Source organism: Ascaphus truei, chromosome 5 (assembly GCF_040206685.1).
Source record: "Ascaphus truei isolate aAscTru1 chromosome 5, aAscTru1.hap1, whole genome shotgun sequence".
NCBI classification, from domain to species: domain Eukaryota; kingdom Metazoa; phylum Chordata; class Amphibia; order Anura; family Ascaphidae; genus Ascaphus; species Ascaphus truei.
The window spans coordinates 166,070,174-166,083,369 of record NC_134487.1 but is presented as its reverse complement, the minus strand read 5'-3'; the positions used below and the strand labels follow the sequence as shown (position 1 = coordinate 166,083,369).

Below are 13,196 nucleotides of genomic sequence, written 5' to 3'. Positions count from 1 at the left end.
TAATACACTAAAATATATTCACTAATACCATTTATAAATAAAAATACACATAATTCTGTTTTACTTTAAATTGTATCAATCATGTATTACATTTGATGCAATGCATCAAAAATTATTTCAAACAACAAATACTATAATGCGTCATACATAAGTGAAGTTTTATGAAAATGTATTTAACATTTTAAGCACTGAGCTTAATTTTTTTTATATATGTAGCCAGGTCCTCTTTGTCCCGTGACACCCCCTCCTCTTACCTCCGCTGCCGGGGGTCACTCGACAGACCCGCCGGCACTTCTGGAGGGTGGGGGCCGAGCAGGGAGCACTCCGGTGCTCCGGAGTTCCCCGGCGGCTCCCGGCGGCCAGCCCGGGACATTGCGCATGCGCAGATATAGCGCGTGAACCCTAGCCTACCAGGGACAGGCTCTTGGCAGGGACTACAAGTCCCATGAGCCTCAGGAGCGCCCCATGTGACGCCAGGGAGCCAATAGTGCTAGAGTATCTCCCTGCACAGAGGGATTGATACATTTCGCGGGTTCTGAGCACGTTAGTCAGTCGGCAGCTAAGGGAAGGAGGTAGGGTGCAGTAGTCAGTGACTCCCTGCACTAGGCCAGCAGCCCCCTAGGCCCCAGATAGCCCTGAGCCACTATTCGTGTTGTGTTGTTTAAGGGACAGGCCCCAGGTTAGGGATTCTGCCCCCTTATTATCATTCAGCAGTTAGTTAGGGACACAGCGGACGCTGCACTTCCCCAGAGGTCTGGGCTCAGACCCCTATATATATTATATGTAAAGACTATCTTCCCGGAGACCACGCCAAGCAGTGACTGCGGCCTGCTGGCGGCAGATGGACCCCCACCAAGGTACAGACGGTGCGGAGCTGCGGTGATATTATCCACGCTGGAATTCACCCCACGCATAGGAGGACATCATGGCGGATCCAACCCCAGTGGTATAGCGGCACCCGTGGCTGGAGCCAGGGCAGGTATCATTGTAAAGTGCACACACATCTATATCACTTGAAGGGACATATTGTGTGGGGTTAGTGGACACGGGGTGTGATCACCCGGTGGAAGGAGGTTGCGTCCAGCGAGACGCAGTAGTTAGTGTCTCCTCTAGGGAGGGACACCTGTTTATCATATGCACAAGTACGTTTGCAATAGTAAAGTCATTGGTTGGTTTACATGCTGTGTGTGTGGTGATATATTTATATATATATTGTCCTGCGAGGAACCACTCCCCCTCTGGTGGGAGCCATCGCAGGTGAAGGCGCTGCACCGAGTACGAGGTTACTCATAGTATTATACTTGCCCCAGGTTCCCCCGTGGCGGAAGCTCAGCCCTCCTGTGAGCCTAGCAGGTAAAGCACCACACCTGGTAACATTAAGTTCTCCGCACCTACACTCTATCTACGATTGTGTGGGGGAATACCCGTTACATATATATAATCTTAGTACATACTGTAGGCCCCATTGTATTGATTCAACAGTTTCTGCCTATCGCTCTAAAATAATTACCACTCACTGTATGGAAGACTCAGAAGTCCTAAGAAAAGACATTATGGAAGTAGAGAGAGTGCAGAGAAGAGCCACCAAATTAATAAAGGGGATGGACAATCTAACTTATGAGGAGAGGCTAGCTAAATTAGATTTATTTACATTAGAAAAGAGGTGTCTAAGAGGGGATATGATAACTATATACAACTATATTCGGGGACAATACAAGGAGCTTTCAAAATAACTATTCATCCCACAGGCAGTACTAAGGACTCAGGGCGATCCCTTAAGGTTGGAGAAAATGAAATTTCACCTGCAACAAAGGAAAGGGTTTTTTACAGTAAGGGCAGTTAAAATGTGGAATTCATTACCCATGCAGACTGTGATGGCAGATACAATAGATTTGTTCAAAAAAAGGTATTTTTAGATGGGAAAGGTATACAGGGATATACCAAATAAGTATACATGGGAAGGATGTTGATCCAGGGATTAATCCGATTGCCAATTCTTGGAGTCAGGAAGGAATTCATTTTTCCCCTTAATGGGGTTTTTTGTTTGCCTTACTCTGGATCAATAAGTAAGTATAGCTATAGGATAAAGTATCTGGTGTCTAAATTTAGCATAGGTTGAACTTGATGGACCTATGTCTTTTTTCAACCTCAACTACTATGTAAGTATGTAGAAGTCAGCATAGCTGTATATTGATTTTCACTGGTACGCCCATCCAACATGCATGCAAGTTGGATGAAGAAAAACTTGCATTCATTAGAAAAGTCAATAGTACATTATATATACACCAGCTGTACCCGGCATAACATATACCAACCGAGGAGATCTGAAAGGTTATTCATAAAATATGACTTTGTTGTCACCCCTTCCTGTAATACCTTGCTGTCTCGTATCCTCTTCCCCACCCCACTCTCTTCTCCATCATGCCCTTATCCTCTTTGCCCTCTCTCCTCCCAGCCTTACTGTCTGCACCTCTCTGTGCACACTACACTCCCTCCTCTCCTACTCATCTCATCTGTCACTTCTTTGCAGTCTCTCTGTTCCCTCCTACTACTGACCTTGTGGGTCTCCTCCTCTCACATTGCACTCCCCCTGCCCAATGTGCACATTGCTCTCCATTCCTTTTCTCCTTTCTTTCTCCTCTCCTCCCTCTCTCGTCCCCTCCCTCCTCCATCATGCCATGAGGCAGGATGTGGAAGAGCAGGTGTATAAATCAAGCCTTGGAGGGCAGTGTAGCACTGAAGGTTACACCGTAGCTTAGAAAGTTATTGAAAGTAACCAAGGATTGCTTGAGCAGCAACCCAGAGAAAAAAGCACGATCAACTCAATGGATGTTACAAAAAAAAACTATTTATTGGGTCACATATTAAAAAAACAAAAAACATACTAGGGAGTGTACTATGTCATGTGTTGTTGTTCATCTGAGGTTGTATTTACCTAATTTTAAGACCTGCTAAGGAAAAGATGATTGTTATTATGTCCTGATATGTAAAACCTATAGAATTCAAAGAGGGTGTACTTTCTTTTTCACACAACTGTGAGTCCCCCATGGTCTCCAGCAGGCATAGGGGCATGTGACACATGATGCCAGGGAGCCAATCGTGCGGCAGAGATCTTCTGCAGAGGCAGTTACATTCCGCGCATTTAAACAAGGAAGGCAGTTGGAGATGGGACTCATAGAGGGTAAGGTGTGTAGGTGCAGGGGTCTGTGACCCTCTGCACAAGGACAGAGACCCCCTAGGCCCAACTCAGCCTAGATTGTGGCTGCCCTAGGGAAGGCCCCTTTAGTTAGACACCCAGCCTTTAGTGGTTAGCCAGATTAGGGCCACAGCTGCTTCTGGAGCATCTTGTTGTCTGCAGTCTGGGACCAGACTGAAGAGAGGGAGCGAATATCACCGCAAGGGTCACGTCAGTGGGAGGTGTTTGGCCGGCGGAGGATATCGCAAGATCGGCGGATCCCTTTACTTCTCCTTGTCAGCGCGCCCGGGTGTGGAAACACCCGGCAGGTACCTGTTCACCAAATGTGCACCAACACTACTGTACAGTAAGGCACTGATCACGCCTAGAAGGGAGTGTATCTTTTGGTGACACTCAGAGGTGGGGTGACTCTGGGACTCTACTTGTATTGTGGACAAGGTGTGGGGTACATGGTGGTGGGACAAAGCCCTGCGCGGCTAGTGATAACTGTGATAGTTGTAACCAGTAGAGTTATTATATCCCCTGTGTTGATTAGTTTATATATGACAGTAAAAGGTTATTGCATAATCTGTGAGCTATTATTGGTTCCTGTTCGGGGGATATCTCATATAATTGGGATCCTATGCAGGTGGAGGCGCTGCCACTTTATATATTTGTTAAGTCAGGCTCCCAGTGGTGGAGGAAGTGACAAAAATCCTCCCTCCTATAGCATATAGCAAATAAAAATATTACTTATGAGCATATTAACAGCCTGGGATAAGATGCAAGTTTACTGGCTATGCATCTTAATCCAGTCTGTGCTGAAAAGCTGTGTAATGCAGCGAGCATAAGCTTATGAGTCCATGTCAAAATGGATTTGAAGGAAAAGGTGACACTGTGTTCTCATTTGCATTTAATTTTCCAGAATACCTTGCTGCAGTGGAAGCACTGTTTTCTAGGTGATAATGTTGAAAATCGGGGTTGTGACCTGTCTAAGACATGTTCTGTGTATGCATGTATATATCTTTTATATATTCTACATGTTTTTTATATATTCAATATGCCTTTTAATATTATTTTATTTTGTTTAATTGTGATTACTGGTCTATGTTTATCTGAATTGGTATTATAAGTATCTCTATGTAGAAGCATTAACTTAAAAGACTTCCATGTAAAATGGATTTTAGGCAAAAGGTGACACTGTGAGCTCATTTGCATGTCACTTCCCAGAAGGCAGTCCTGCAGACTTGTCTAAGATGTGAATGTGCTCACAAGTGATATTTTTTATTTGCTATATACTATTCGGTGGAGGTTTCTTGTTGCCTTTTTCACCCACCATAACTTAAATGGGTATGGTATGTCTATTGCATACAGTACCGACACACTTTATTGCAGTGTGGTCGGTACCGCAAGCCAGGAGATTTCCCGGCTTGCTAGTGGCCGCCCCTCGGCGTGCCGCGCGTCATAGACGCGCGGTCACGCGTCTTCGGGAGCGTGCGCCCCCTGCACGCACGTCCAGGGGCTCCCCGAGGGAGCCCTGGTGTCCCGCGATCGCGGGACAGCGGCAGGGGGTTCCGGGGGACCCGGCGGACCCGGCAGCGGTAGGGAGAGCGCCCCGATCGGAGGGCGCTCTTCCGCTGCTTCGGCGCGCGCCCGTCACACTCGGGCGCGCGCCAGGCTACTGCTGCGGCCAAGAACGGGCAAATGCTCGAATAAACTTGGCCGCAGCAGTATACTGTATGTTGCATTTATGTCTTTTTATCTTTTCATTTTGTGTATTATTTTTTATTTGCTTTTTTCATGTTTTTCATTGCACCGCAGCCATGAGAAGGTTTCTTAGATTTCAATCACAACTTATATTGTCCAGCTGTTTTGTTTATATTACAGTACCTGCTATATAAACTTGATGGGCACTAGATTAATAATTTCCCTGACTAAGTCACGTGTGATGAAATGCTTTGGGACCCGGATGTTTGGTGTGTTGCGTCATCACGCCTACACAAGCGACTGTGTATCAGGGCACAAGCGCTACTCTCAGTGGCTAATTTACCATCCACTTGGACATTTTACCAACTTTGTTGCCATTTGTATCCTGGACGACTTGGAATGGCGTGGACCTAATACCTGAGTATTCGGAGTGCCAGCCCTCCATTTGGGATTATAGAAATATGAGCATGAGATATCAAATCTCCCAAATGCGCATGATCTTGCTACACTTGTGAGTGTGCTATTTTTAAACCTTTATACAATAATAAATGGCAACACAGATTTATGCTATGTGGCGCACACAGATCATACACACACACACACACACACACACACACACACACACACACACACACACACACACACACACACACACACACACACACACACACATACTGTCTATATATATATATATATATATATATATATATATATATATATATATATATATCTATATATAGATAGATATATATATATATATATATATATATCTATCTATATATAGATATATATATATATATCTATATATATATATATATATATATATAGAAAGAGAAGAACAGAGAGTGCACGTCCCATAGTGTAAAACTGTACATTTAATCAATAAAAAGAAAGGACAAGGGGATTAAGAACACTCACAAAAGTACTGATACCTCTACATGTATATATACATGTACACGGTATATATACACGGTATCAGTACCGTGTTAGCCGAGCTTCAATAATCAAAAAATAAATAGATGATACCGTTCTGTGGCTAACGAAATGCTTTTATTTGTGCGAGCTTTCGAGATACACTGATCTCTTCTTTCCGGCGATGTTACAATGAATGAAGCAAGTAAAAGGTATACTTAACAACAGTGTCTATTGGAATGTTATCTGTGCTAGTCCTACCCCCGGTGTGGATGTGTTTTATGGCTATATACACAAAACATAAAATAGATGCCACAGTCAAATCCGCTCAAAATGAACTGGTAATACACAAAATAGATGTCAGGGTAAATAATACCCTCTGGTGGTGCTACCGACCCAAAGACGATTTAAACACAGAAAAAAAAAGAGGGTCAAAAATGGAGCACTCAAAAAATATATGGTGAAAATAGAAAAATGGATTTTATTAGTAATGCAAAAATAAAATCATTAAAACATACCAAAAATAAAAACCACATATTAAATGACTGCTGTAAAAATGAAACTTATAATATATAAACAAAAAAACTCCAAACATGGAAGAACCATATAATGAGAGTCCCAATAGAACAGAACAAAACTAGGGGAAAAGAAAATTCCCCTAGAGATGTGGTAACGATCGGCCAATCATAGGTTAGGTAAGGACTCAAAAAAATAAATGGAACAACCAGATGACACAATAGTAAATAATAGGATAATAAATCAAAATATAACACTATAAACCAAAAACCTGCATATAAAGCAACTATAGAAAATATCTAAATGCTGCATAGTATAACACATGAGATGCCAGGCAAAAATAGGTACTAACATGGGGGAAATTTGAAAGATGAACAGCAAAAACCTGAGTGGCTAGGATAATGATGGTGAATAATATAAACAAAGCCACAGAGGTATGATTAAAAAAATAATAATTATATATATATATATATATATATATATATGTGTGTGTGTAGCCCTGGTAAGAAATTGGGCTATATGTCTTTCCTCCTTCTGGTATAAGCCCTGGTAAGGGCAGGCTGCCAGAAGTTATCATGGGTTTCCCTCACTTCAAGCACTGCTCTGAGTGGTGGAGGTAGGTCATCTGACCCTGTGGATAAGGCAAGAGACACAGGGGCGGGGCCAGCTGAAATCATAAAGAGCAGGGCACTGCCTATTTAGTGTGTCATTCTAGTCAGTCTGCTGTGAGAGTTAAGAAGTACAGCCAGCAAGAGTGAGTTAGGCTCCTGAGGAGTAGGGCCTAGTGAGACAGTGAGGTGGACCAATGCCTCTCATCCTGTTTAGGGGGTGAGGGAAGAGTTAGCCCCACCCTGGGTGCCTGTGGCCTGGGGTGGTGGAGGGACAACGATACCATCCTGGAGGAGATGTTTGGAGCAGTTTGGAGGAGAGATACAACCTGTACCTGACTGGGATCCTGCTGCTATTTCTGCTGTGACAATAAAGAGCTGCGGCTGCTTTTAAGATAGACTGTGTGAGACTGGAATCTCTCGTCCCCGAGTGGGGGACTCTCTGGAAGGATTCCACCCCGCGTTCTTGGGGCTTACCAGAGATGGAGGCGCTGCACCATTAAATGAGACGGACGCATTCACCCCAGTAACCTGATCCTGTCATCCCCCATACCATCGCGGGAGACTCAGGCCCTCCTGTTGCCAGCAGGTATGCACCACACTAAGACACGTAGCCAGACCTTCGTACACCTTAGGGGGTCCAATCTGTGACCGGGTGGGGGTCTATGGGCTACATATACATATATATATATATATATATATATATATATACATATATATATATATATATATATATATATATACATACAGTGGTTGACAAATCACCAAAAAATCTACTCGCCACACACAAAAATCTACTCGCCACCTAGTACCAAACGTGTGCTGCTTGGGCCAATATTTACTCGCCCGGGGGTTAAATCCACTCGCCCGGGGCGAGCAAATGTATAGGTTTATCGAACACTGTATATATATATATATATATATATATATATATATATATATATATATATATATATATATATTACACTACCATCCAGCATTATATATATATATATATACAAACACACAGATGGACTCTGCATACACACCTCAAAATAAAGGGTATTACTAAGACCAAAGGATAAACTCTAAATGTAAGAGTATGGTCGGTGCTCTGAGACAAAAGATAATGTGACAAAAAAAAGACAAAAAAGATCTCAAAAAAGAGCACTAAGAATATCCACTACTGAATAAACAAATTTTAATGTTTAATATAACATGTATTAAAAAAGTATAAAACCAAATCACAAAAGGGGGGGGGAGGCTGGGACCCAAAATATAAACTACATGCGTCAAATAACAGAGTTGGCAGGATGTATATACTGCATAACCAACCCTATTTGTAAGTTGGTAACTCTGTTATTTGACACGTATAGTGTATATTTTGTTTATTCAGTAGTGGATATTTTGAGTGCTCCTTTTTTGAGATATTTTTTGTCTTTTTTTGTCGCCTTTTTCACCCACCATAACTTAAATTGTATATGGTAACCTACCCAGCCTAGAAATATTTCAAAGCAAGTACAAACCAACCTCTCACTGATGATACCCATCAAGGTTGAAACATGTCTGTGAGTGGTCTGTACTTGTTTTGCTAGTCCCATACTGTGTTTAAAAGCTGTGTGAACGGCGATACATCAGCTTGAATGGGCTCCATGTGAATGGATATTCCAGGCAAAAGGTGACACATTGTGTGCTTATTTGCATGTCATTTCCCAGAATCCCTTGCTGCAGTGGGAGCACTGTATGCAAGGTGATAATGGTTGAAAGGCAGGGGTTGCAGACCTGTCTAAGGCATGTGAATGTACTCACAAGTGATATTCTTTATATATATATACATACATACATACATACATACATACACTACCGACACGCTTTATTGCGCATCGGCCAGATCCGCAAGCCGGGAGATTTCCCGGCTTGCTAGTGGCCGCCCCTCGGCGTGCCGCGCGTCATAGATGCGCGGTCACGCGTCTTCGGGAGCCTGCGCCCCCTGCACGCGCGTCCAGGGCTCCCCGAGGGAGCCCTGGTGTCCCGCGATGTGGGGGACGGCGGCAGGGGGTTCCGGGGGACCCGGCGGACCCGGCAGCGGTAGGGAGAGCGCCCCGATCGGAGGGCGCTCTTCCGCTGCTTCGGCGCGCGCCCGTCACCCTCGGGCGCGCGCCAGGCTACTGCTGCGGCTAAGAACGGGCAAATGCTCGAATAAACTTGGCCGCAGCAGTACATACATGCATGCATGCATGCATACATACATACATACACACACGGCCGCTATTACTAAAACTCACATTTCAGGAGAATGCATTTGGCAATAGTGCTAAAACATGGCTATGGAAATTGAAATTAAGTGAAACCTACATCTAAATATACATTTACTCTTGCAAGGCAGAAAAAATTAAAGGGGAAGATTTATATTGCACTTGATAACCAGAAAAATAGCACCTTCAGATAATTTTGTAGGTAATCGGAGGGATTGAATTACCTCTCCACAGTCAAACATGAATCCATTTATTTTATGACAAGGCTGCCTTTGGGATACCCCTGTATCATACTTTTAGTTAATAATGGGTGATAACACAAGAGGAAGAGCTGACAGACACATGCCCTAGTGTACCTCAAGACAGTCTTCCTCCGTCGCAAGTGCTAAACTCAATTTCATTGAGTTTAAATAACCTGGCAGTACGGCGTGGCTGCACCTTCAGCAGGAAGGTGCGTACTGGGCCCAGCCCCATTGAGGGGCGGTACTTATACGCACAGCGCAGAGACCGCAGCCTTATACATTATCACATGCTTTACATATAAAAAGAAATAAAATAGAGGGAAAGTAGTATTGCTGCTTTAAATACTTTGACACACATTGTGACAATTATACATTTTGTCATGAATTTTAGGGAGTCGCCTTGAAAATTAAATCGTTTTCATGTATAGTATACTGTAGTTAAAACAAATTTTCAGAATGAAACAATTACTGTAGCTACATTTCTTTCAATGATATTGAATGTCCTTCAGCTATTTTGAACCATTGACTTGCTCCGTTTGTAACAGTTTTTTTTTTTTTTTTTTTTTTTTAAAACAGTTTTTTAAACTGTTGAAATAAAAATATGATTTCCTAATATTTTGTATGGTCATTAAAAGGAATTGTAGGATTTTACCGTTTTTTTTAAATAGTACTGCAAATTCTAATCATTTAGGGACATTAATACTTGGATTCAACACTTTTCTTCACATGAGTTTACTCTAGTGCTTAATTTGTCATCAAAACATCCCATCCACACTTTCTATCCTTACCAAGAATCCAATAAAATATCAACTTCTATTCCTTAGGGCTGGCAAATAATGCAATTTCCTCTTGGACATTGACATGGATGATGTTAAAAATGCCCGCAATATACGTTGGTGTTTCCCATTCAGATATGTCATGTTACAACAGCATTCAGAGCCATATTATAACAGATTTCATTGTTAAAATGATCAAGAATCCATCATATCTTTATTCATAATAGGTGAAAACTAAGTAACCTTGTCTCGAAATTATGAAAATGTCATCCTTGTTATTTTTTTACTATTTAAATGTCATTATTTAACCTGATATTTGAATACCTGAGGTTATCATATTACATGAAAAACAATAATGGAATGCTAAAATTCAATAGATCAAAGAGAATTCCCATCAAAGAATGGAACAGCCGGCTTGACAATTGAAAAGGCTGGATCTGTACCAGATAATTTAAAATACTCTGTCTTATTATTATACCGCATTTCTGTAATAAACCATCTAGAATACATTTGCAAGAATAATTCAACAGTAAAAATATAACATTATAACCGTTTGGTTTAGGGCTGTGATCTTTTTCAATTAAAATGTTAATATAACCAATTTCCTAAATTTACATTATTATAACTCATAATGTTGAAAAGTAATTTGAGCTCCACAAAGACAGGAAATATAATTTCTGCTCAAGCCCAGTATGGTTCTCTAATGTATTTCAAAGTAGTCTAATATAGTAGTCAGCACTTTTTGAGCTGTGGTGCCAAGTAGCAAGAACACAGTTTTACGAAGGGACTAAAGGGCATTGCTATTTGACGTCTCTGGAGAAAAGAATATGTTTGACAAGACTCTATTGATGCCAACACTTTCTAAAGCCCCTAATTCTCGTAGAATCCAGATTTCAGCTACCTATCAATATTTTAGCTTGCAGTTTGCTGTGTTCACCAAACTCAGCAATTACTTTAGTTTTGCTACGTCAGGTGTTCCTTCAAGCTATTAACCAATTCTCCGTTCGGCACTGACACCATCTAAAAGCTGGGCTGCAATGAGAAGATATATTCAACTTTTTTCCCCTACCGAAAGACACATATATAATGATGAATGGTGTACATAATTTATCCACCTAGGGAACCTTATCACTAGAAAAAGTTACACCTTTTGTGAGAATTGATACAAAGATCGTTTTTAATTTATAAGGCATTTAGCCATTTCCTAGATTAGGACTAGCTACTACAGTACTTGTCATAATAAATATTTTAGCCTTTAATGTGTGGTAAAATGCAAAGGCTATATTTATTAGGCGTTTGGCCTAGGCAAGAAACAAGTTTATTTAGAGGATATATATCAAATGTTGAAAATAAGCATTGTGATGTTAAGTTGACACTGTGTCAATTTCATACTGCATCTATTTGCATTAATGTACCAATTGTTTTCCATTTTGCTCCATTCGCAGTACTACGCTATTGGTGGATGGTTTCTGAAGCAGTTGGCCGAGGAGTTGCTCAATGCCAGGCAATAATGGGATGAATTAAAGTTCTTACATTCACTACTGATTATGTAAATTGATTTTACAGAACATTTTGCACTTCACAGTAGAGAAATATCCTTAATACATATTCCGTTTGTGAGACCTTTTTTTTATTTTTTCTTTCATGAGACAGAGGTCTTTTATAATGCTAATCCTTGTGGAGAACTTTTCAATTCCAATATTCTATAAACAGTGACAAAAAATGGAAAATAGGAAATGTTGGATGAAATTGTGGATTTGTTTCAACTAAAAATGTGTCTATGCATTAAGGGTGATTTGAGCATTGTGTGCACTTTAAGCTATTAACTTCAAGAACAAAACATGAAAAATCTTCTCTGCTTTAAACCAAGCATTTTGTAAAATTCATTTTTCATTAAATCGTTTTGTACTTGAAGTAATTGATGTCTCTCCTACCCTTACCATGTTTATTTAATATTATGTTTTTGTATTGCCTATTTTCTAATGATCTATTATCAGTGGATAACAAAATAATAAGGAATCCTTGTGTGTGTGTGTGCATTTACTAGAAATTTGCCAGGAACTGTTTGTACTGTACCAACTACACTAGCAGTATTGCCTAGAGTGATGTCAAACTAGTATAGTAAATAAACTGTGAACACATATAAAACATGACATAAACTCCAGAGCTTATTCCTCTGTTACTCATCCTACCTTTGAAGAAACAGTCTTTGCTGTGGATGATGTAGATTTTCTTACTACGTAAGCAGGAAGCCCGGTGAAGCGCACAATGATTTTCATAAAACTTGCCATCAGATCCACATAATGGCATATATCGCGGCTTGCATTTTTCCTGGCACACACACTCAGGGAGTCCAGATTCAATATTGACAATGCATTGCCTTCCACGACCGCAGTATTTATTTTCACAGGGAAAAAGTCGTCCATCTTGACCATTATGCACTGAAAAAAAAAAGTTATGTCTGATTACGTTTTTGATTATGATTAAACACAAGTAAAATGTCTTAATCTATGGACAATTTCTGCTGGCATATTGTCTTCATTCAAAAATAGGAAAAGAGGCACTCTACTGGTCTTACAAAGATATAGCATTTATTGCACAAGCATCAATGTTTCGGACCGCTTGCGAACTTTTGTCAAGATGTTCGCCAGCAGACCGAGACATTGATGCTAGTGCAATACATTTTATATCTTTGGAAGACCAGTGGAGTGCCTATTTTTCTATTTTTGATCTACCTGTTGCTCTGCATGCAGCAGGGTCATTGTTGCTGTGCACCCATGGCGATTTGTTACCTGGTATCGCGAGTGCACCTATTTTGTAATGTTAATACTGTCGTAGTTTACAGGATCTACTCAATAACCTCAGAAAAGTGTAAAAACAGCAGAATCCCCCCCCCCCCCACCTCCTTCCCCAAATTGGCAATATCTTCCACCAAAATACAAGTTAGCATGCAAATAGCAATATTCTCAAAATGATGTGGTTAATTTAATATAAATTAATATAAGGTGACCCTTTGGGCCATTTTT

General features: G+C 41.0%; 1 protein-coding gene across 1 annotated transcript in view; it reads right to left on the bottom strand.

Annotated features, from left to right (window-relative positions):
- FSTL4 (follistatin like 4) overlaps nt 1–13,196 on the bottom strand; it is a 1,082,354-nt gene that overhangs the window by 632,289 nt on the left and 436,869 nt on the right. Inside the window, exon 4 of the mRNA XM_075601182.1 lies at nt 12,363–12,611. Coding sequence (XP_075457297.1) covers nt 12,363–12,611 — 249 coding nt within the window. The remainder of the gene's footprint in view (nt 1–12,362; nt 12,612–13,196) is intronic.